The sequence below is a fragment of the Scomber scombrus genome, chromosome 13 (genome assembly GCF_963691925.1).
Source record: "Scomber scombrus chromosome 13, fScoSco1.1, whole genome shotgun sequence".
In the NCBI taxonomy this organism is placed as follows: domain Eukaryota; kingdom Metazoa; phylum Chordata; class Actinopteri; order Scombriformes; family Scombridae; genus Scomber; species Scomber scombrus.
Genome location: NC_084982.1, coordinates 26183593 through 26208468, shown reverse-complemented (window position 1 = coordinate 26208468; position 24876 = coordinate 26183593). Strand labels below are relative to the sequence as shown.

The window sequence follows — 24876 nt, the reverse complement described above, 5'->3', positions numbered from 1 at the left end:
CACTTGAAATTTGATGCCTTCCTTTTATGTGACCCAGAATATGCAAAATAAAAAAGGAAATATATCTGACTCGTATTCATCCAAAATGTCAAGAATATTCAGTCTTCACATTTAATATGATTTGTTAAAAATAGTCCTCATGTTTTATGGTAACATTGCACCATAATATAGTGTCTTTTAAGTTTTTTTAATCATAAAAACTAAAGAATAAACTCTGCTCTGTGAAAGCTTCATTCAGGATAAACCATGTTTATCTGTGACTGATGAGATCTTTAATGAATGATTTGTGCTTCAGAAGTTTGATATAGAGACTAATTATGTGAGGAAATACAGTAACAGATCAGTATGAACAGTATGTGAGGGTTAAAAACAAAAACAAACAAAAAGAACTGGAACGCCACAGTTAAAAAAAAAAAAAAAAAAGACTTTCATCTCGAGTTATTTCGATAGGGTCAGCTGATATAAAGGAACTAACCCTTATAAGGGCATAACAAATTCATCTCAAGAGTCTTTTTTTGTCTTCTTTTTTTGTGTGTGTGTAATACCTCAGCTAAAAAAAACAGGTGATGTGACATCTTAGAGAGGGAAGTTTCTCAAACTCAAAAGTTTAAATGTCTTAAACTGAGTTCGAAGCTGCTGTTTCCTGTTTCGGCAGAGATTTCGCAAACTTGATAAAACAAGCAATGTGGTTTGATTGTTTTATTTGATGGTGATCTTGATGGTGATGTGGGCTCGTTTAGTAACGGCGGTGACATCACGTGAGCCCTGAGGGGGGAGCGGAGGAGTGTGTGGTCTCACTCACGCTGCAGGATGATGAAATGCTTGAATCTGTCAGTCACAGTGGGTTTGTGTGTGTGTGTGTGTGTGTGTGTCATCAGTGTCTCTGTGTCACTTCTTGTACACTTGATGCTGCAGCTATTGTACTCTGTGTGTGTGTGTGTGCGTGTGCGTGTGTGTGTGTGTGCACCAGTAACATCAGGCGACTGGTGACAAGCCAAACATGGTTCCAGTGAGACTTCTCTGAAGGAAACCACACAGACACACACATTGTTGTTGTTTCATGAGATGTTTATTTGTTTATTTTGCTTCTTTTTTTATTATTATTATTATTATATTTGTATATTTTTTAATGTATGAGCGTTCTCTGATTTGCAATTTGAAATGACTAAGAAAGAAAAAGAACCGTAATCCGTGTTGTATTATGATCAGCTGCATCGTGCTAATATTTTTAGGCATCAAACATGAAAGTGGGGGGGAAAAAAGCTCATTAAAGATTGTAGAAAATATGTGAAGTCTTCTTTTTTTGTGTGTTCACTCAACATAGAAACTAAACAATCATGAGTTTCCCTGTTTTCTACTTTTCTCTTCACACACTGCTGCCACCTGCTGATTCAACACAAAGCTGAAAACTATATATGCACTCTGTTAAAAGGATGAGTTCACCATGTTTTAATAGCCTGGAGACCAAATTCTTACTTTAAATGTGTTTTTCTTGCTGTAATCTGTCATGTTTTAGTTAATATGAAGTTTCAGCTTTGTCCAAATGAGTCAAATCAAGTCTTCTATGTTTCAACGTTACAGTGTTTTTAGTGTCAAAGTCTTTTTGTTACTATACTTCCACCATAGCTCAACAGGGAAACACTAAGAGAAGAATTTGATGCTAAAAACACTAAATGTGTCAGATATCAGCTTGATATGAATAACTCAGACTGCTTTTTAGACTTTTTAGAGGAAGTATAGTAACAAAAAGAGGGACTCTAGCACTAAAAACACTGTAACGTTGGGAGGTATCAGCTTGATTTGACTCATAGTAGCTTCAGATCAACTTTTAAATACGTTTCTTTTGTGGATTTTTATGAAGAGCAAGAAAAAAAACAAGCTTCAAATCTATAATTTCAATGTGACTGATGTTTTAAAACAGACTTGAACTCATCCTTTTAAACTGGTGACAAACAGGGTTTTTTTTCCCATCATTAAATTAAAATGACATAATTTAAAACAAAGCACATTAATATTATTATTAGCTATACACTAGCTATTAATGATTAACAAAGAAAGAAGTAAACTTAATGGAATGATCTGAAGTTACATTCAGCAGAGAAATGATTTAACAGCCGTCAACGTTGTGCAAAAAAAGACGCTTAAAGAAGCTTAAAATACAGCAGAGACTGGAATTAAATCATCACATTAATTGATACACATGCTGCTGCTCACATTAATTGCATATCATATTAAATAAACCATTTTTTCTTTGACTTAACTGGACATTTCTATCACGTTTAACACATTACTGCTGCTTTAAGACAGGAAAAGAGCAGAAAAAGTACCAAAATAAAGCTTCAAATTGAGGTTTTCCTTTAAAGAATGAAGCTAATATTTAAATAAAAAGGGGTTGGATTAATTATTAATGATATTATAATAAGAAATCTACTTAAGGAATGAAAAAGGCGCTTTTTTTTTTGACTGACTATCATCAGCCGCACATTCAAATACAATCAATAATCATAACTGAGACCAAGTTCAAACATTCATGTGTGTAAAAAGTTGAAATAAGTGCAGATATGATGAGAATGTAATGATATGATTAAATGTAAAATAATGGAAATGTAATAAATTATAAATAAATTGAATTAAATCACAATCTGGAGCTCAAATAAAAAATAAAAAAAAAGGTTTTGAGGCAGAATTAAATGTAAAAAGTTACATTTTTAGCTTAAACAAAGACGACAGCGGATGTTTTAAACCATCATCACCATCACCCGTGTTTCGTATACCTGTGTTTTTCCATCCTCGGAGCCTTCGGAGGACTTCTGGGATCATTCAGACTCGGATATAAAGTTTGTTTTGCAGCAGAAATAAAGAAAGTAAAGTTAAGCGCAGCAGCTGCTCTAAATATTCTCAGCCCTTAAAAATCACAAACATGAGGTAAGACCAGCGATAAGACACTCAATGTTTTCTCTTCTTCGTTAATTATCAGAAGCGTTCGGCTCAGCTCAGCTCGGCTCGGCTCAGCTCAGCTCGGCTCAGCTCGGGCGTGTTTTTTGTTGCGTGTCGTGTTTCCAAAAGTGCTCGATGCTCAAAACTCCTGGATGACCCTGAAGTGGTTCTCGATGGACGCCGGCTCGTCCTCGAAGTGCATCTGCTGGTGCGGAGACGCCCCAAACTCCTCCAGGGTCTTGACGAAGTGTCCGTGCTCGCGCCCCACCCACGCCCGCATGGGGTCGCGCACCTCGTAGGGAGTGACGTGGGCGTGCACCGTCACCCCGCTCTCCGCCAGCTCCTTCAGCACCTGCTTGTCCGTCACCCAGGTCTCGCTGCCGCCCGGGTGACCCCCGTCCAGCCAGAACATGTCCGAGATGCTCTTCACGAAGTGGGACATCTGGGGGTCGGAGCGCGCCCCCGCCAGCTCGTACACCATCTGGTTCAGAACCACGCAGCCTTTGCTGAAGCCCACCAGCGTCAGAGAAAAGCCTGACGGGACGCTGTCGGCGCCACCGTGAGGTTGGAGGGGGTTCGGGAGGTTTGCTCGCTCCATAGCGTGACTCAGCAGAGACCTGGAAGAAGAAACAGAGACTTATAGAGTTTAACCCTTTACATACCGTTCATAGTCTGACTCATAACTAGTCTCTACACCAATTCACATTCATAAAATCCCCATCAGTCAATAATAAATGTTTGATTGATTAATGTTATGAGGAAAAAATACATTTACAATCACTATTTTATATTTTATGTGAACATTTTATAGAATATTAACATGTTTTAATGCTGATTTTTGATTTTGTTTAATAAGCACAGGTCAAACTTGTATATTTCCTACCAAAAAAAGTGTTTTAGTTTCATAAACATTAAAAACCAACAACATTTTATTTCCATTTTTGTATATTCATGATCACATTAGGAAAAGTCCAGCTAAAAGAAATGTGTATATTGTGTTTTTATAGCTGTCAGGTGTAAAAAAAATGGGTCAAATTTGACCCTGAACAGTATGTTAGGGTTCATTATGAGGTGAAGCACGGTTAAACAATAATCAAATATCACAATATTTTTTTACCAAATACCTCGATATCGTTATTTTGACAGTATTGTAGGGATGATATCAGTGCTTCCAAAAAATATTTACACAATGAGATTTTATGATAAATAATCGTCAGTAATGTGGATTTAATGACGGAGTGGATAAAAGCAGATAATAGAACAGTCTGTTAAGCTCAGAAAGTTACATTTTTACTATAATGCAGCCTTTAAAAAGCAGGAAAAGACACTTAATCCATATCATGATATTAAAATTTAAGACGATATCTATAAAATATCACAAAATCGATATAATATTGAGTTATTGCTCAGATCTAAAGTGAAGCTGTCTGATGTTTTATAGTAAATCTCTTCAGTATCGCTATCTTTTAAAGTCAGCTGTTCGTCTTTTAGTTCAGTTTTTATGAATGTGACATCAAGTATTCACACAGTTTTTGTTCTGCAGGCTTCAAAACATCTAATATTACATAAGGTTATAGATATTACATGAAAGTGCAAAGTCTCAGCTTTAATTTGAGCAGGTTTACATTAATATAGAGAGAACTATGTGGATGAAATGATGTTTTAACACATAATGCTCCTATGTATTTAATGTTTGTTGTTTCTCAGAGCGGACTGAGGAGTAAAGAAGAGATCATGCAGGTGAAGAAGATAACAATGAGGCTGATATATTAAGATATTAAAGGTAGCTGGTCTCAAAAAGAGTAAAAAACTGCAGTTCATAAAAACATAAAACATAAAGCAGCTCTTAAACCTTTTAAATCTGAATGATTATAAATGTAACTTTTAACTAGAATTGGAGAATTTCTGTATTTCTGCTGTTTGATTTGTCTTAATGCAAACTCAGCATCACTGAAAATCAGCGTCACCCCTGAAATATATCCCTAATAAAAATGAAAAATAAATAAAAGGCTGATGACAGAAAGAGCAAAGTGTGGAGAAAAAACTGCTCAAATGAAAGCTTCAGACTTTAGTTTTAATAAAGTGAATGCACTGTTTTACTGTTTGGACTCTGAACTGTAAAGATTAATGAGACCTCAGCAGGTTCATGAGTTTATGACTGCTGAACTATCAATGCAAAACACAGCAGCACAATTCATCTGAAGTCAAATATGTTCATCTCAGCTTCAATAAAAGGTGATATAATCATTTTAAATATATGAATCTGAGGGTTGCAGGGCTGTAAGGTGTTTCTGTTATTTTGTACACCCCCTCTACATGATGGAGACTTCTAGTAAATGCAACTATTGTTGAGTTTTGACACTAAAAAATGGATAAAAGTTGGTATAAAACCAGATTAAGCATCTTTTTAATTACATATGTGAATATGTTTGATGTTTCTTTAAAGCTGCTGATTCACTTTAGATTCAATGTGTCTGAATTTCTTCTTCTACTGTTTAAATTGTGGCTGTTTAACGAGCGTACTCAGGTGACCGATCAGATAACGTGTTGGAGTCTTCAAACCTGAGGTGATGAAACGCTCCGTAGTCCTTTGAGTACGAGGTGGAGTGCTCCGGCGCTCCGAACATGTTGCTCTCCACAAAGTTGTGATAGCAGCTGAACTTGTGCAGGTACATTCTGGAGGCTCGGACCACCCACACGTGATGGTCGGGGAAACGTTGACCCAGCGTCAAGGCAACCTGCTCCAGACTCCAGCTGAGCCACTGAGACCCCTCCGGCTGCACGGACATCTCCTCCTGGAAGTTCTGCAGCAGAGAGAGAAAGAAAAAAAAAGAAAGAAAGATGTTAATAAAACTGTGAAATACGACTGAAAAAACTGCATTTATATCAAATATTTACATTACAGCACATTTAACCCTCCTGTTGTCCTCGAGTCAAGGAAGGAAGGAAGGGAGGAAGAAGGAAGAAAGGGGAAGGAAGGAAAGGAGAGAGGAAGGAAGAGAGGAAAGGATGAGGGAAAGAAGGAAGGAAGGAAAGGGAGGAAGGACGGACGAAAGAAGGAAGGAGGGAAGGAGGGAGAAAGGAAAAGAGGAAGGGAGGAAGGTCAGTGTTTTCTAGTTTTCTATCAGTTTCGAGTCTAAAATATATATAAAATATATCTTTTAGCTACTTTTACTTTGTTCTATTTTTACTATTTTTATATTACATTAATGTTTCTTATTTTCTTTCTTTTTTTTAATATTGTTTATGCTCCTTTTAGGCTCTTTTAATGTGAAGCACTTTGTGTAAATCTGATTTATTTTGTTGTAAAACACTTTGAGCTGCATTTCCTGTATAAAAGCTTCTATACAAATTAAGTTATTATTATAATTATAATCAGATTAAACAGATCAAATAAATCTTTAGTCAGTATGAAGCTGAATCACTTCATCTCTGAATAGAAAGCATCATGAATGTAAACTAAAAAACACACTCAGGAAGTTATTTGTGTGTTTTTTTGACACTTTTTGGCTTCAATTTTGTTTCCTGATGAATTAAAAAAGTACGTTTGACTCGATTCGTTCCATCAGCAGCATCTTTTCTCAGACTGTCACCGACTCTGTGTGGTCCAAAACACAACAACCTCTTTCTCTGTGTCTAAATGGGAGCTAAACACACACACACACACACACACATACACACACACACACACACCAGCAGCAGCACACTGTGGGAATATTAACACTCGCCTGGCCGGAGGGTCGCCGGATGAATCACAGATGAGGACGAGAATAAAAAGACAAGACGAGACAATAAAGAAGTTATAATAAAAGAGAAGTAATTAAGAAGGAAGAAACTAAGTGTGTGTGTATGATTTAATCTGTTTTATTTATTACACTCGATTAGTCAGAAGGTCTTTAATTAACAACAAACAAACAAACAAACAGCCTCTGAGAGCTTTACATAATCTGACAGCTGCTGCAATCACACGTTTGGCAAAGAAGTGAAGAGACACTGTTTATCTGCTTTTTAAACACACAAACACAAGTTTGTCTTTATATCACTGTGAGGACACTCAGCTATAATGTATCTCACTATAACCACTAAACACCTAAACCATGAGTGTCAAACTCATTTTAATTCAGGAGCCACACACAGTTCAATTTGATCTTAGGGGGCCGAACCACTAAATCCACTGCATCATAACCTATAAATAATATATAAAACATATTATAACTTTACTATAATAAACTGTCTAGGGCTGATAAAATGTGTTCAAACCCACCGAGGAAAAATGTGTCCTTTAAATCTGAATCATGTTGCAAATCAAAGTCTAAATAAGTGAGAACAGCATCGTGTTTTATTAAAGACTGTCATTTTCATACTTTGCTCAGTTAACCAGCAGGGCCGAATTAGACCCCTTGGTGGGCCTATTTTTGGACCACAGGCCTTATGTTTGACACCTTTTACCTAAACCCAATACCAACCTTTACATTAAAATCAAGTCTGAACCCTCAAATTGACCTTTGAAGTTGTAAAGGAACGACCATAATGTCCTCATAACACAGAAATGTCCTCATAACGCTGGTTTTTATCTTAAACTGGTCCTCTCAAAGATAGAAAGACACACACACACACACACACACACATACACACACAATATTTACTGTCTGTTTTCTTGCATGGTAATGGTGACATGTGTATATTCTGTGCTACATGCTGTTTATATATATATTTATAGAAGCGTCCTTGTCTTTGATACCTCTTAAACTATTCTCATGTCACAAATTCAATAAAAAGATGATATAATATAATAATCTTACTAAATCTCAATGGATAAATATTGTTATTGATGTTATCAGCACAGAGTTGCTCTAAGGAGGACATCACTTCATCCTGGGAAGGTTTAATAACTAAAATGATATGAGGAATTAAAGCTGTTTTACTCACCTTTGATGTTGAAGATGATGAAGTATATTAAATTAAATAGATTTATTGAGAAAGTGTTAAGGTGATACAGCTCTAATGTGTTGTTGTTTTGACCCTTTATGTGGTGTTTTGTCGTCTAATAATTTAAAATAGATTCAAATATTTGATAAGGAAAATAAAAATAAAATAAAAGTGTCTGTTCTTTATGACTCCTTAAAGATAAAGCTAGTAATTGTCTATATTGTTCTTATTGTCATTAAATCTGATGTTCGGAGCCAAACTAACAATGAATTGATCTACTAATGAGTATAATGTGTGCAGGGCTGCAGCTATTGATTACTTTCATTATTGATTACTGATTGATTTTTAACTAATTGATGAGTTTTTTGGTCTAAATAATGTCAGAACTGAGGTTTCATTGTTTGGTCCAGACCGAAAATCACAATTCAAAGATACTTAAGTTTATTATTAAAAAAAAAAAAAACTGTAAATATTCACATTTATTAATAAAGTTGGAATCAGAGAGTTTGGAAATCTTTTGTCTTCCTTCTTTTTGCTTTATGAAAAATTAAAAATAGAGGAAGAAAAATATAAATATGTCAACACAATCAGAACAAAAAGCACAATGTTTGTCTTTAAATGTAAATTATTGTGCAGATTTCTACATATTTTACTTATTTTATTAATAAAGTTTTGTAACGCTGTGAGGAAACAGCAGAAGTGTACATTCAGGTGTTTTCTACTTCAGTAAAACTAAAAGTATAAACTCTGCTGATGACTTTTCATCATGTGAGGCGTCACATGATGAAAACGAGCCGTTAAAAACGTTATGAGTTTTTACGTCTGCAGTTTCTCATAAATGTGGTGAATGAATCACATGATATAAAATGTTCATGTTACTGTGGGAAGTTTGTTTTGTTTGTGGCTGCAGAGAAAAGAAATAAAAACTGATACAAACAAACAAAAAACATCAACAGATCAATTAAATAAAGAACTGTAAACGTTTTCAGCTTCATTTTACACACATTTCTCTGTACTTAAGTTTATATTTATTAAAGTTTATTGTTATCTTTGGACTTTATGACTCAAACGAAGACTTGAAAACAGACTTGTTTGTTTATTTGTTGACAAAGTTCAGTGTTTGAGCTCCACGTCTCCACAACATCACACAGACTGCACTTTATTTATTTTCTTCTTTATTTCTTAATGGTTTTGTCTATAAGAACAGGCCAAGATCTGACCAATCACAGCACAGATCTGATTGGTAACAGGTCAGATCTTTCCTCTGATTGGTCAGATTTGTCTTATTATTAACTAGATTAGTAATGTTTCTGTCTATTAATTAATTGAGCTATTTAATCATAGTTTCAGACTCTGGCTGTCTCAACAGTTCTGTGGATATCAGTGAATGTTTTTGGAAACCTGCCGTATTGATTATATATCAGTTTAGGGCTTCAACTGATCATTATTTGTGATTAATTTGTGATAATTTTCTAAATTCAATTAATCTATTAGTTGTTTGGTCTTTAAAAAATGTCACTGTATTCTCAAATGTTTTCTTTTGACCATAAGATCAGATATTGACTACTACTACTACTATAACTATAAATATTCACATTTATCAAGCTGGAACCAGAGAATGACTCTAAAATGATTAATTGCTTTTCAATAGTTGTTGGTGATTAATTTAATAGTTGGCAACTAATCGATTAATCAACTAATTGTTTCCAGTATTGGTCTTTCTGAGGGCTACCTGGACATCCTGAGACCCTCTCTCACATTAATAAACCCTGAGGACCAACTGTGTCCTCCCTCACCTGTGGAAAAACAGGTGATTGATAACTGAAGTGATTAAAATCAGAAGAAGTTTACAATAAAAGTGTCAGGTCATTAAAAAAATCAATAATTATCGATATGACTGATATGAAACTTTTATCGTGATACAGTTTTCAGCCATATCCCCAGCCCCAGGGGCAATTTAGACCATTTTTTATGGGTTGCTCAAGCACCCCTAAATGTTATCTCAGCACCCCTAAAAATAAATAAATAATTATTGTTTTAGTTTTTTCTAAAAAATATATAGTTTATACAACTTTAATTATTTTACGAGCCTGTCTGTTACAGATGGGACAAACACGTATATGCTACAGGTTCAAATGGTTTTATTTGAACAGGTTTAATGTACTTTGGATAGTTCTGTCATTAATATATAATCTTTCCTTCAGAGTTCAGTAACTATCTTAGAGTCCTCTCTGTAGAAATCTGTGATTGTTTATTCTGAACCATTATTATTATACACTATAGTAAACCACTCTACTATGTATTAATATTTCTTGTTGTAGTTTAAGTTATCCAGTGAAATAAGTCATTTAGCAGGGGGTTTGAACACTTGCACTCTCATTAGGAGCTGAGCCCCTCTAGGTCTGATCCTAGAATCGCCCCTGCCCAGCCCTACTCCAGATGATTGATTGCTTATCAAACTAATCGATTAATCGACTAATACCTGTGTGCATTACCTGTATAATCAATAACCCCCCCACCCTCACCTGTATGTCCCCGTGGAAAAACACAGCATGCCTGTTATTCCTGCTGCAGTTGCCCGGTGAATCTGGAGCTCCGTAGCCCGCTGATGGTGATGCTTTGTCGGGCAGGAGGAGCAGCAGCAGGTCGTTGACTCGGCGCGGGCTGGATCCGGGCACCGCCGTCAGCCTCTGGAGCCTCCGCTGCGGGCTCCCAGGAGCTGCAGCCCGGCTGGCTGATGCATGCAACCCCCGGGGGTTGGAGGATGTTGTCGCTGCCACGGTGGTCATCACTTTTTTTTGGGACACAGCTATGAGATAAAAGCCCAGTGTTTGTGTTTGAGTGCTCTGGTGGCTATCATCGACTCTAAAATAAGAAAATGATTTGATGTTTTCGTCCCTGAACGCACCACTGCTACGGAGCTTAATAGGAAGCTGATTTGACGTTTTGTTCCCTGAACGCACCACAGCTACTGAGCTAACTGCTGCATCACATTAACGTCTACGCAGCGCCGGGAAAGAGCTTTAAAATGCTCAATTTAACCGGTATACTTATCGTTTTACGACGTCTTCTAACCGACTGCGTCACATTGCAGCTGTTTTTTGCAAAAAATCTTTATCAGTCGTATTTTATTCAGACATTTTTGGTGTTTTTTGTCCACCAAGAGGCGCTGTTTGTCTCCTCTAGCCGACTGCCAACCGAACGGCTCTACTGCGCATGTCCGTTCTCTCTGACCTCAAAGAGTGAGAGCACGGATGACGGCGAGATGAGTCACGCCCACGTACTTCCGTTTTCGCACAAACGTAAAGGGTTTTAACCCCAAAGACATAATCTGCTACTATAATAATTTAGAGAATAATGCTACAGAATATTTAATAAATTAAATTGTATCATTCTTTATGCCAATTGTTTTTTATTCATAAATATTAATTAATAGGAATTCTCTAAAATGTCACCTTTCCTCCTAGAATTGAACTCTTTATTAAAATCACTCAAGCTAGTAAATAATTTTTAAAAAGCAATCAATTAATAAACCAATATGAAACACTGTTCCCTGAAACCTCTGACTAAAATATATATGAATCCCCACCCTTTAAAAAAAACTTGATGTATTTATTAGTTATTTTATTTTAATTATGTTTTTATTATCTTTATATATAATTTATTATGTCACATTCCTTCTTTTCTCATATATGTAATTAACTTCTGGACTGTATAAACTGTATGAGTGATGTGGTGTTTGCCTGAATGTGTTTTCCATTATTGTTTCAATAAAAAATAAATATATATAAAGTTAAGAAAGAAAACGAAACAGTTGAAGGCTAAATGCAATAAATATATACATGATACATTACATGGAAAATTGAAAATGATTCCTAGAGGAAAATATTTGTATAGGTTGTGATTAGCTGTGTCGGTTACTGTATACATTCTGTATTACCAACAATACTAAAGACATGCACGCACATCAAAAATATATAAACAATATATATATCCAAAAAAATGTTATATTCTTCCTACTTTTTAGATACTGGAAAACAAGTGTAATTTTTGCACTGATGAAGCAGAATCTTTAAGATCTTTAATTCTTCAAGACACTTTGTCCAAACAGACGAAGATACTTATTGGTTTGGAGAAGAGGGGTGAACCATCTTGACATGAAGTTCCAGCTCTTTAGCCACATAATGCTAAAATCTAGTTTCATGCATTTTGGTGCATGTTTTAACAGCAGTTAATGATAATGTCAGTGACTCTTAGAAATCACTAACACCAGATAATACACTGCACATGTTAATGCTGAAAGTTCATTCAATATAACGCAAGTATGCTGCACTTAATGGACTGATACTGCAGCTGTACTACTTTTAACTTGCATGCCACACAGATAATTGCTGTTAGTTAACTGCAGGTTGGACTTTGACACTGATCTGTAACTGTGCAGAGAAGCAGAACTGATATGGAGCAACACTCAACCCTGCTGTAAGACTTCACATAGGCCTACATGCTGCATAAACTATAAACTGTCAGATTCAGAGTAGACGTGCAGTGAAGAGACTCATCCACTAAAAGGTAATCTAGACACAGACATGCTTCACAGTTTGCACCATGTGGTTCATTCACTGGAGGTTTTGTCATGTCCTTTGGATAATTTGGATTTTTTCTTTGGGTACACTGAATGTTATATTTTTCTAAACAAAAGCATGCACTTTGTTACTTGTACCTGTGGTGTTGTATGAGTATAAACTGTCTGTACATGTCATCAACATTAAAGACAATCATTGGTTTAAGTATTTTTATTGTTAGTATGTTAGTAATCAGTGGTGGAAGAAGTATTCAGATACTCTACTGAAGTTAAAGTACCAGTACAAAAGTAAAAATACTCCATTACAAGTAAAAGTCCTGCATGAAAAACCCTACTACAGTAAAAGTACTGCAGTATTATGAGTGATGTAGTATGCAGTATTACAGTAAAAGTACTGCACTATTATGAGTGATGTAGTATGCGGTATTACAGTAAAAGTACTGCAGTATTATGAGTGATGTAGTATGCAGTATTACAGTAAAAGTACTGCAGTATTACAGTAAAAGTACTGCAGTATTATGAGCGATGTAGTAGGCAGTATTACAGTAAAAGTACTGCAGTATTATGAGTGATGTAGTATGCAGTATTACAGTAAAAGTACTGCAGTATTATGAGTGATGTAGTATGCAGTATTACAGTAAAAGTACTGCAGTATTATGAGTGATGTAGTATGCAGTATTACAGTAAAAGTACTGTAGTATTATGAGTGATGTAGTATGCAGTATTACAGTAAAAGTACTGCAGTATTATGAGTGATGTAGTATGCAGTATTACAGTAAAAGTAGTGGTTTGGTCCCTCTGACTGATATATTATTATTATGACATCATTAGATTATTAATAGTGAAGCATCAGTGTTAGAGCAGCATATTACTGTTGTAGCTGCTGGAGGTGGAGCTAGTTTACACTACTTTATATACAGTTAGCTAGTTTAGTCCAGTGGTTCCCAACCTAGGGGTGGGGCCCCTCCAAAGGGTCAGCAGATAAATGTGAGGGGTGGTGAGATGATTAATGGGAGAGGAAAGAACAAAAAACTAAGTTCTGATACACAATTGTGTTTTCAGTTGTTGGACTTTTTCTCTAATCTTTGATTTTTGCTGAGATATTGGATCATTTGAACATTTATTGAAATGAAAGCATGTGAGAAGTTTAGAGGGAAAAATCACTATTTGGTGGAGCTGTTAACAACTCATACAGCTCCTTTCCATCCACTTGGTTTTACAATTTCATCATCATGGCTATAATTCTGACATCTTGTTGATGCATCTCACATTTGAACCATGCCAGTCGTCTTCTCTCTGTTGCAGAAACAGAAACATGGCCTCCACCTCTCTGGGAAGACGACTGGTGGCCTGTCTGCTCAACGTTTCCGAGGCTCGCAGGAAAGATCTGGTGGAGACTGTCGCCAAAGCTGCTTTATATGACTCTGCAGGCAAGTTATGACATTGTACTGCAGTAAGAGATGAGACACAGTATGACAGTCTCTGCAGCAAAGATCCTTGTAATCAGTTACATGTGCCAGTTACATTTAGTAGCTCTGGAGTCCACATGCTCATGTTTCTTATTATCTATATTTAGGATGTCAAACCTTTTCAGATGAGTCTGTGAATAATTAGAGTCAAAATTATTTATTTTGACTTAAAAATGCTCTCAAATGTCAGAGTGTCTTCAGACTGCAGATTTGACTAAATAATCATCGGTCATGATGAGAAAAACATCAATGAAGCAGAATAACTAAAGAAACAGGATTAGTAGCTTTAGACTGTTATGTATATTCGAAGATTTGATTGGCTTTTGCACCCTTTGTCTCTTATTTTTGGCATTTATCAAAGAAATGAACCAAGAACAAGAATAAATCTTGACTTTGATTTTATTTAAAATCACTTTCTAAACCAATTTCTTTCTATTTCATCCCTGTTTCATGGATTAATTCAGTATAAATACATCAGAAAACATGTTTAACAGTAAGTAGTAAGTAAATATGAAATAGACAATTTAAGACAGGGACAGGATATGTATGCTGTTCTTGATTTGTATGCTTTTGATTGTTTTTGTTTTTTTTTGTTTATTTGAAATTACCTTATGAGATTAAAGCTAAATGTGTTTAAAGTGTCGTCATTACAAGCTGCAGCTTCAGTCTGCATCTTTATTTTCAGACTGCGGATAAAACAAACCTTTAAATTGGATTATGGTGCTGTTTTAAGCTGCTTTATTTCAGTATCTGTCTCTTTGTGTGTGTTTATATATATATGTATAAAAAATGAATTTATATATGTGGACCGGAAAATAAAATAATACAGACATGGTTCCTCTGAGTTTTAGCCTCTATAGCAGTGATCTCTCTACATCTAAAAACATTATTTTAATTTATCATTTTTTCTTCTGTTTCATGATCGTCACGCTTCAGGTGTCCGACGAGAGGAAACCACGGTGCTCAACATCTTCAACGACCACGACTACAACCGCTCTGTCATCACCATCGTGTCCCCCATCGACTCCATCAGTAAGTTATTTATGTCATATGTTGTATTCTCATCGTCATATTAAAGTTTTATATTCATTTTCATCGTTTGCTTCTCATGTGGAACTGTAGTGTAGAGCTGCTGCATCTGAAAACTGCCCTCAGATAACCTCTGCTGTGATTTCTGTATAAATAAAATAAACTTTTTCTCTCTTCTCCTGAGGGAACAATAGAGTCAGATACTTACTGCAGCAGAGATTTGAGTTTCTGTGTCCTCTCTGTACTGTCTGATCCTCCGAGAGGAAAGAAATCCTTTAATAAGCTTTGACAGGGATTTAAACACAAAAACTTCCAGGAAGAAAGATTTTAGAGAAAAGTTTATCTTATTGAACGCTGACTCTAAAACACAACGTACTGAAAATACAAAAAAAGCTCAGAGTCGCTGTCGTAGACTTAAAGACAAAGAAATCAGGTTTAGTAGGTTTTGCACATGTAAGAAATTGGCTTTGGTGTTGTGATGAATAACAGTGAAAATATACACAAAACTCAAGTAATCAGAAATAATATGAAAGAGAAATTTACAATAAAACATGTAAAATATATTCTAAGTGAAAAAAAAGCTGCATTACAGCCTGACTGATGCTGATATTAGGGAGTAAAAAAAATCAGATATCAATATATCAGCCAATCATCTTATATATACTGAACATATAAACACAAATCTTTTTACAATGTTTGATTATCAAACACAAAGATACATAAAGGAGGCCATGATATTTGTCATGATTATCAGATTATCAATATATTGGCCAATAATCATATTGGCCATATATGTATAAGGAATATACATATATTTATACACTCATTTTTATTGCAGTGATCCCTCATGTATTATTATCAAACACTTGTGATAAAGATATATAATAGAGGCCATGATGTTTTACAGTTTAACAATTAACGTTATTGTATAAAATGACATCAGTGCACTGAAACTTCACTGTGAATTTAATAATTATAAATAACTATACTTTAAAAAAAAAAAAAAACACACACAAACAAGTATGTACCTATGTAACTTAAAAATAAAAAATAAAAAATAAATATTTCCGCATATCAGACAACATATATGCCAATACTGATAGATCTGTGATAGGTCAATATCAGCTAGTTATATCACCTAATCAATATATCGGTCAGCTGTACTAACAGTATAGGCAATGTGCTAATAATAATAATAATAATAATAATAATAATGATAATAATGATAATAATAATACAGAACGTGCATTAATGTAACTCACCATGTTAGATGTTAAAGTATAAGATTATAAAACCTTATGTCAATATAATGTGTAGAAATCAGTTTAAAATGCACAAAATAACCCAAACTTTTCTCTTTATATTGTCTCGAGCTGCAGTTTTTCCAGCGTTGCGTCACTATTTCTTCTGAATAAACACACACACACACACACACACACACACACACACACACACACACACACACACACACACACACACACACACACACACAAAAGAGAAACCCCTCACTTTTAAAAGTTAGATTTCCCACCACAGCTCAGCATGCTGGATCTCTGACAGTATGTGTGATGTATTGTTTGATGTGTCGCAGGGGAGGCGGTGCTGTCTGCATGCGAGAAGGCCTGCGGGCTGTTCGACATGCGCACTCACACCGGGGTTCACCCGTGTATGGGTGCTGTCGACCTCGTACCCATCTACCCCCTGGGGGAGGAGGTGGGAGTGGAGGACTGTGCTGAAGAGGCTCGGGGTGAGATTCGTGTGTGTGTGTGTGTGTGTGTGTGTGTGTGTGTGTGTGTGTGTGTGTGTGTGTGTGTGTGTGTGTGTGTGTGTGTGTGTGTGTGTGTGTGTGTGTGTGTGTGTGTGTGTGTGTGTATATGTATGTATGTTTCTGTATTCATCAGCTTGCAGGTCACAGTGGTTGTTTAATATTCTGTGCAGCAGCTGACAGAGACGAGCGTGTTTTGACTCTCAGCAGCTCAAACTAAATGAATGTTTATTGTTTGCAGGCAGGATGATGGAGGGCATCGGGCTCACAGACAGGAAAGTGTTTTAGATGTTGTGACTCTGAATTATAATTTTCAGTTTTGCACCAGGCAGCTGCACAATGCATTATGGGCCTGTTTTTAGCTTTCATACCAAGTGATACCACAGTTATTCAAACCTGCCTTTATCTCTCATCCAGGCAACAAAAGCTCAGGTTTACTCCATATCATTTATACTTGTATTATTCTAAACTATTACAGGTGCTCCATCCTCCATCCTGTGGAGTTTATATTGAGCTAATGTGTTGTTAAGTTGTGTTTCTATCAAGCTTCACACACAAAACCTGCGAGAAAGTAGTGTTATTTCATCATAGGAGTGATGTAAGGCTGTAATCAGTTTTCATTATCAATAGGTCTGACAAGTATTTTCTTTAATAATCTATTAGGAAAAGGTCAAAAAAGGTTGATCATTATCCTCTGAAGCCCAGATTAACATACTAATATTAATATATTAACGTTATATAAACGTATTTATACTGATATAGACTGATATTTAATCTGATTAACAGTCAAAAACCTCAAAGATGATGAAAATGTTGAGTTTACTGTCACAGAAAACTGGTGACAGTGAATGTATTTATTTATTTATTTGGATATCTACTGCAACAGCTACTCTTCCTGAGGTCCTTTTAAAAAACAACAATTATTTCATGTGGTAATGTGAATCAGAAGTAATTAACCCTTTCATGCATGAATTACGATAACACCAGTCAAGTTTTTTTTCCTATAATTTCCCTTTAGGCATGAAAAACAACATTTGAACTTCATTTTTTTCATTAAATTACATAAGAATAACATAAACCAACTGATTTACAACCAAAAAAGTAACTGCAGATGAAGTTGTAGTGTACGTGATGATGCACTAGTGTCTACTGTGGTGGCCGAAGTCATCAGAATACACCAAAATTCATTAAAATCCATCATCATGCATATATAAGAAAACAGCTTTCCCACTGTAGTGACCACTATGTGTGAAAGGGATAAACATAATATGATATGCACACATACATAATATACTGTATGCACAAACATAAATTAATGTATTTACATATAAAACAGGTAATAAAATGGAGTAAAGAAGGAAGAGTACTGGTCTGTAATAGTCAGCAGAAATACACCACTGATAAAATAAAATCAGTGGAGGTCATCAGGAAGTCAAAGATTAATCAGATGAGATATATTAAGATGCTCCTCACATTAACATGTCATCGTGACCTCACAGCTTTTCCCTCCACACTGAGCTCATCGTCAGCGTCTGCAGGAATGTGTCTGGAGGCCGACGATGAGACATTATCTTTCACTTCTCGTCCTGTTGATTAGTTTCACACATTCCCAGCTGGTTTACTAATAATGAGCTGTGGGTTCGGCATGTGGCTCTCATCTGCCTGCGCTGTGTTTGCAGACTCATAATTGGGCGAACTCTGCTAACGAGCGTTGTATTTATGCATGCGTGTAATAAGCAGTCCATGTGTTCGTATCTTCCTTTATGTCTGATCTACATCCCCTCAGGTGTGTTTTGTCTGTCACGCTCTCGTTGCTCTCGTGTCTCCTGATATTGTGCACATGTGATGACATTTGCTCCATTTGCTGGTTTATCTAACACGCCCGCGTTGTTCAGCTGTGGCTCAGGGACTTACAGAACGGGTCCGAGGCACCAGTGTCTTCCTGTTCGGATGGGCAGACTCGCCCCGTCAGAGGGGGCTGGCGCAGAGGAGGAAGGAGATGGGCTGGTTCAAGAAGACAGCGGACATGCAGGAGATCAGGCCCGACGTGGGGCCTCTGCCGCAGAAACGATTCGGCCTCACAGGTGAGACGGAGCCGGCAGGAAGAGAAGGCTGACATTTAACTCACAGCCAGAATCCCATTTATTCTCCAAGGAGAAAGTCGAATGAATTTAATGAGATCTAAATGTCAACAGAAATGTGCAATAAAGATGGAAATTAAACAACAAACACAAACATAACAGAGGAAGAAAAGGATGATGAGTTTGCATGCTTGCAAAAAAAGCAGAATATAAGGGTCACATGGCGAAATGAACAATTCAAAAATATCTTATAAAATAGTTTTAAAAGCAGGATCAGGTTTGTTAAAATGTACATTTTGTATTTTTGTTGGTTTTATGTTATTTGAATTTTTTAACCAAAATTAAGACTGAATGCTCCTGAAAATGTCAAATGGTGTAACCACAAAAATATTAAATATTAAATATTGTATCCACCTACAGTGTATTTAATTGGACGTATACTAATAATCAAATGAAAAGAAGAAAATGTGGAGTATTTCTACATTTACATTTTAATGCTTTTTGGCAACATTGAGCAGGACATATCCTAAAGAGAACAATTTCTTCTAAATAAATGTGTGACAAATGATGTAAAACTTGTTAAAAACCAGAGTGTTGCGTTGCTAAAAGTGCATTATATTTATTCCACACTATTTATTTTCCTCTATATAATCAGATTTTTATGAAAAATTACTGGTTACACCAATGGACACTGGGTTACATCACGTCATTGACCCATTAATAGAAGTATAAATTCTAATGTTAACATAAATATAAGTTGATATGTGTGTGTTGTAACAGGATATACACTCACTGGCCACTTCACGAGGAACACCTATGCAATCTAATACAACAGCTCTGCTATAAATTCTATCTTAAAGAAGCTCATACAGTCTATATATTCTATTTAATGTTTATTATTGAGCTCATAATGGGTGATGCTGCTGTACTGAGGTGCATTATATTGCAAAGTGTTCCTAATATTTTGCCCCCCTTATGTAAGTTAATGGGGTGGACAAACAACAAGAAACATCATTCATTACAATGCACTCCAGTACAGCAGCGTCACCCACTATGACCTCATTAATAAACATAGAGTTGAATTATCACCTTCTTGACAATGTCAGCAAAAACTGAACATGTATAAGTTTCTTTATGGTATAATTTAAAGCAGAGCTGTTGTATTGGATTGCATTAGATTTGCACAGGTGTTCCTAATGAAGTGACTGGTGAGTACAGTTCTGTGCTCAGGGGGTAGAGCGGTCGCCCACCAATCAGAAGATTGGCGGTTCGATTCCCGGCTACTCCAGTCCACATGTCGATGTGTCGTTGGGCAAGACACTTAACCCCAAATTGCTCCTGTTGCTGTGCCAACGGTGTATGAATGTGTATGAATGGCTAGTTTCACTCTGATGAGCAGGTTGGCACCCTGAGTGGTAGCTCCTGCCATCAGTGTATGAATGTGTGTGAAGAGCTGAATGCCGATGATGTAGTGTAAAAGTGCTTTGAGTGGTCGTAATGACTAGAAAAGTACTATATAAGTACAGTCCATTTACCATTTACCATTCCCCGTGTCTAGACATCAGCAGCAGCAGCAGCATCGAGTGCTCCGTCTAAAGCTCGATACACGACTGTAGTGACGCACGTAAAACGGAGGAAATAGACTTTACGTGTTAATGAAAAACATGTCTGACACCTTTGCTCTCTAGACGCAGATTGAAGCATTAATGTGAGGATACTGTCAACAAATAAGGCCATGAATAGTTTTTTATTTTCCTAATTAACTTAATTGAGAGTGCAGTAAACAGAAGCAGCAGGTTGTTTTTTGTTCCTCAGTCTTGGAGAAGTTGCCACAGTTCTTCTTCTGTGGATTTTGGTGTTGTAGCTGCTTCTGTCTCTTCATGTTAATCCCAGACTTGACTCCATGATGTTGAGATCTGGACTCTGTGGCAGTCAAACCATCTGCTGCAGGACTCCTCGTTCTTCTCATAGATGAACTTCTTTATGACTCTGGCTGCATGTTTAGGCTCATTGTCATGCTGCAGAACGAATTCAGTACCAATCAGACGCCTCACTGGTGGTGTTACATTATGGATAAGAATCTAAACAAGTGCCTAAAACCTTTGCACAGTACTAAAGAAATAACCTATACATGTCTACACAGTGCAGGTCAGGTAAAGACACAGTGTACACAGTCTGAATATGAATGAGATGATGTGAAGTGAAGTTGGTATGTTTAGTCTTTGACCGTCTGTGTTAAAGCGGCTGTGGAGGAGGCGGGTGGTCTTGGCTCTAAGGGGGATATTTTTGTCTGAGAGGGGAGTTTTTGGAAGATGCTCTGGCAGGGGTGAGAGCGGTCAGACTCTCCCCTGGGAGCTGTAAATGTAGCATGAAGGAAGGGAGAGTGAATCCGATGACCTTATATGCCAGACATGTTTCTGTAGGGAATCGTTTGAGCTCGTAAGGAAGGTTACAGCGTCTCTTTGTTGGGTTTATACATTGCAGGTATTTACATGTTTTGATCACAGACTCTCCTCTTATTTGACCTTTTAAACGGATAAATCCACCGTGACTCATTTTTAAACTATCTCACCTTGAAAGTATAGGTGTTGATTTTTTCAAGTCTGTCTTAAAGTGCAAATGAAATCACATTTAGTCAAAATAAATATCAACATGTTTTGTTTTTTGAATGTAGTCAAACGCATTTTTTAAAAACTTTACTCAAACCTGACTCTTACTCTAGTCCAAATTACATTATTATGTATCAGATTTCACACAGCTCCATATGGAGACACAAAAGGCTTTATACTAGTTCTTATTCATATGCTGCGGTACTCACAATAAACAGACTTCAGTGTGTAAAATCTTTGACGAATCTATCAGCGTTCAGATTGCATTGTGGGTAATGTAGGCACCAGGTTTTTATCAAGGAAGAAGAGCGTGTGGAATAGAAAGATGCTGCATTGATTTTGATCCTCTTTGTTAAGGCTTAGGGTTAGGGAGGTAAGTGGAGGACTCTTTTAAGCTGCACGAGAATCAACAAAAAGTATGCATTTTATTTCCATTTGTGTGTATTTTGGGTCACATTAGTCAAAGTCCACCTAAGAGGAAATGTGTATAGAGTTATTTTACAGCTCTTAAATGTAAAAATGGGTCAAATTTGATCCTGAATATTATGTAAGGGTTAAAGAAAAATTACAGTACATATCGGACAACATATTCGCAGATACCGATATATCTGTGATAGGTCAATATCGGCTGATAATATATGTCAGTCGGTCTCTGGATCTAACAATGCAGAAGTATTCTTTCAGCTCTGATTGGTTAATTTCTTGCAGGTGTCGGGGCCAGTCCGTACGTCATGAACTGCAACGTCACCATCGACACTCAGGATATCGCCATGGGACGCAGCATCGCCGCAGCCATCAGGGAGTCGACCCCTGGGGGCCTGCCGGGGGTGCAGGTGCTGGCTCTGCCACACGACGGCGCCGTGGAAATCGCCTGTAATGTGGAAAGCGTGCAGGGGACTCCACCTAGTCAGATGACTGCAGGTCAACCGTGGCCGGCTTTTACTATCGGAGGTCAGCCGTACTATCACGCTCCAGCTTCTCTCATCACGGCGAGGGTGTCGGAGCTCGCAGGGAGGCACGGCGTTAGCACGAAGAGCACCGCGCTGGTTGGGTTCACCCCCCATCAGTGCAGGGGTCTGGCAGAGTTGGCGCTCTCTCAGGGGATCGCTGAGTACTGGAAAGAGCAGCACAAGATTCATATGTGAACACTGAACCAAAAACCAGCCATAATCCAAATTACTTATACCTACACGGTTATTAGTGATGTCACATTAATTATTACGAGGATTGACCGTGCCTGATCTCCTGACCATTGCAAAGCCTGTCATCTGCGCAGTTTACAGTAACAAAGGCAGATTTACTTTAAATGTATATTAATTTCACAAAGAAGTGTGAAAAAGCAGGTTTCTTGTATTTAGCTCATAACCTTTAAAGTACCTACTGTCACTAGCAGACTTTATCAGTCATATAGTCCGTTAACTAACACTAACTCTGTGAGTTGGTTGATAACTAAGTAATTTTAAAATGAAAAACACAGGATTCATATGTGAACACTGATCCAAAACCAGTGATGCCACAAACGAAAGTACATCAATTAATTGTGATGTCAATTTAATTATCATAAAAACTGATTGTGCCAAAGCTCAACCACCGTAGTTACCGTTGCTAAGCCAGGTTTTCCATTCTAGTGTTGCATTGGTGCAGTTTCCAGTGACAATGGCAGATTTACTACTCGAAATGTATTGTAATGTAACATTAAAGTGTGAAAAAATGACTTCTGTTACCAGCAGACTTTATCAGCTGATGCTAACTCCATGAGTTGATAGAAAACAAACTAATTTCTAAAATAAAAACACTTTGAAAGACTCTATGCACACAACAGTCGCATTTATGATATCTTGTTAATATAATGCTACTCAAGCTGAAGCTACATGTCTTAAGCAGAAAGAGCTGTAGTATTTTAAATGGAAATGTAATTAAAATGTTACTAATAATAGAAGCATAAAATAAGGATTTTTGCTTTATTGTTTATAAACTCAAACAATATTTCACTATAACAAGCAAGGATGAGAACAAACTGAAGTGTTTGGCAGACATAATGAATTATGACTGGAGTTTCTGGAGAGTAAACTAAACAAACTAAATAAAGAAAGAGCAGGAACTCAGCTGTTTATTGTTAATCCAAAATTGGATATAGTTAACATAACAACTCTGATTTTCAGTCCTAAACAGAGACGAGCAGTAGTAGTCGGACATGCTAATGTTTGCTTTTATATTTTTGGTTTTGAGGAGAGACCATGTCAGTATGTGGATGATCCAAAGCTTGATGCCCAAAAGTGTAATGCTCCTTTAATTGTTTACAGTATTAAAAATGTTCTAATAATTACATTTTTAATTAATCCATAAGCTGTTTAATTATGTTTTTGAGTTTATTTCCTGATATTTAACGATCATAAACTACATTCAGATAAATGTTTTATCAGTAAATGTGTTCAATTACTTTTTCAATAGAAATATTTTATTCAATAAATGATTTATCAATTAAATGTCTTCATCCTGGTGTTATTTTCATGAGGAGAATCGAGATAAACTGAAGGAAATATTTCCACATCCTCTGTACTGTGACACACCTGCTGCTAATCTGACACCAAGGGTAAAATCAAGAAGTATTTTTACTCCCTAATTTATTCTGTGACCATAAATCCACAAAATGATCGTTCCCCAGAGAGTTTGAGGCGGCACTTTTAACTTTTTCATGTGTGTGTGTGTGTATGTCATTTCCTGTTTGGAGCAAATGGGACACTTGTGTTTACTGATGAGTCTGTGCTGATGAGTCTTTTCCCATCATTTTCCAGCATCAGCTTCGCCATGCATAACTCTGTGGGAGAGTCACCATCTGTGTGTGTGTGTGTGTGTGTGTGTGTGTGTGTGTGTGTGTGTGTGTGTGTGTGTGTGTGTGTGTGTGTGTGTGTGTGTGTGTGTGTGTGTGTGTGTGAAAAGGCTATTTTTAAAATCACATTTCCTCTAGAAAACATCCAGTTTGGCCGTGTACCCATTTAGTTAAATATATTTTCTTATCAATTTCATACTACGTGTACGCTCACGACACACAGGATTAACCATTTAATGACATGGGAAGCAGAATCTGGCCAGAGGACAGGTCATAAATGAACTGGGGCGAGATGATTTCTCTCATTCCTTACATAAGGCCAGTATAATGCATTGAATGGCAGCACATTCATGCAGTGAGGATGTATGGATTTGAGTCATTGGGTAATTATAACTGCGACTCTATATATGGATATGGATGCGGCACAACGTTTTTTAAAAAATGCTAGTAAAAGTATAGAAGCTGTTCAATTTTGCACCAAAAAAAAAGAGAGGAAGTGACTGATTTCAGAGTTAATAACCAACTAATCTAGATTCAGAGAGTGGGTGCTAATCTGTTAAGCTTTGCACACCAACCAGAGTTATGAGCACGATTCATAAAAAAAAGAAAAAAAATCTTCCGGTGAGGATTGGTATTTGGCGTCAC

General features: G+C 36.6%; 2 protein-coding genes across 2 annotated transcripts; one reads left to right on the top strand and one right to left on the bottom strand.

Annotated features, from left to right (window-relative positions):
- Positions 1–1717: 1717 nt before the first annotated feature.
- Positions 1718–11036, bottom strand: c13h2orf69 (chromosome 13 C2orf69 homolog). Its single transcript, XM_062432075.1, has 3 exons — positions 10392–11036; positions 5500–5741; positions 1718–3554 (listed from the first exon to the last, which is right to left on the bottom strand). Exons 1-3 carry the CDS (start codon positions 10653–10655, stop codon positions 3077–3079), a joined length of 984 nt encoding a protein of 327 aa, XP_062288059.1. The 5' UTR covers positions 10656–11036; the 3' UTR covers positions 1718–3076.
- A 990-nt stretch (positions 11037–12026) lies between these two features.
- On the top strand, positions 12027–23115 carry ftcdnl1 (formiminotransferase cyclodeaminase N-terminal like 1). The gene is made up of 6 exons (XM_062432145.1): positions 12027–12435; positions 13754–13878; positions 14854–14949; positions 16538–16693; positions 18607–18795; positions 22110–23115. The coding sequence occupies exons 2-6, from the start codon at positions 13764–13766 to the stop codon at positions 22544–22546; spliced, it is 993 nt and encodes a 330-aa protein (XP_062288129.1). The 5' UTR covers positions 12027–12435; positions 13754–13763; the 3' UTR covers positions 22547–23115.
- The last annotated feature ends 1761 nt before the right edge of the window (positions 23116–24876 follow it).

Bases quoted from the DNA above. Each gene is read 5' to 3' on its own strand.
- c13h2orf69 (XM_062432075.1), bottom strand. From the start codon at position 10,655: ATGACCACCGTGGCAGCGACAACATCCTCCAACCCCCGGGGGTTGCAT. The intron at 5,742-10,391 runs GTGAGGGTGGGG...TCTCTGCTGCAG, and splicing joins TTTTCCACGGGGACATACAG to AACTTCCAGGAGGAGATGTC. The intron at 3,555-5,499 runs GTTTGAAGACTC...TTCTTCTTCCAG, and splicing joins GGAGCGTTTCATCACCTCAG to GTCTCTGCTGAGTCACGCTA.
- ftcdnl1 (XM_062432145.1), top strand. From the start codon at position 13,764: ATGGCCTCCACCTCTCTGGGAAGACGACTGGTGGCCTGTCTGCTCAAC. The intron at 13,879-14,853 runs GCAAGTTATGAC...GTCACGCTTCAG, and splicing joins TGCTTTATATGACTCTGCAG to GTGTCCGACGAGAGGAAACC. The intron at 14,950-16,537 runs GTAAGTTATTTA...GATGTGTCGCAG, and splicing joins GTCCCCCATCGACTCCATCA to GGGAGGCGGTGCTGTCTGCA.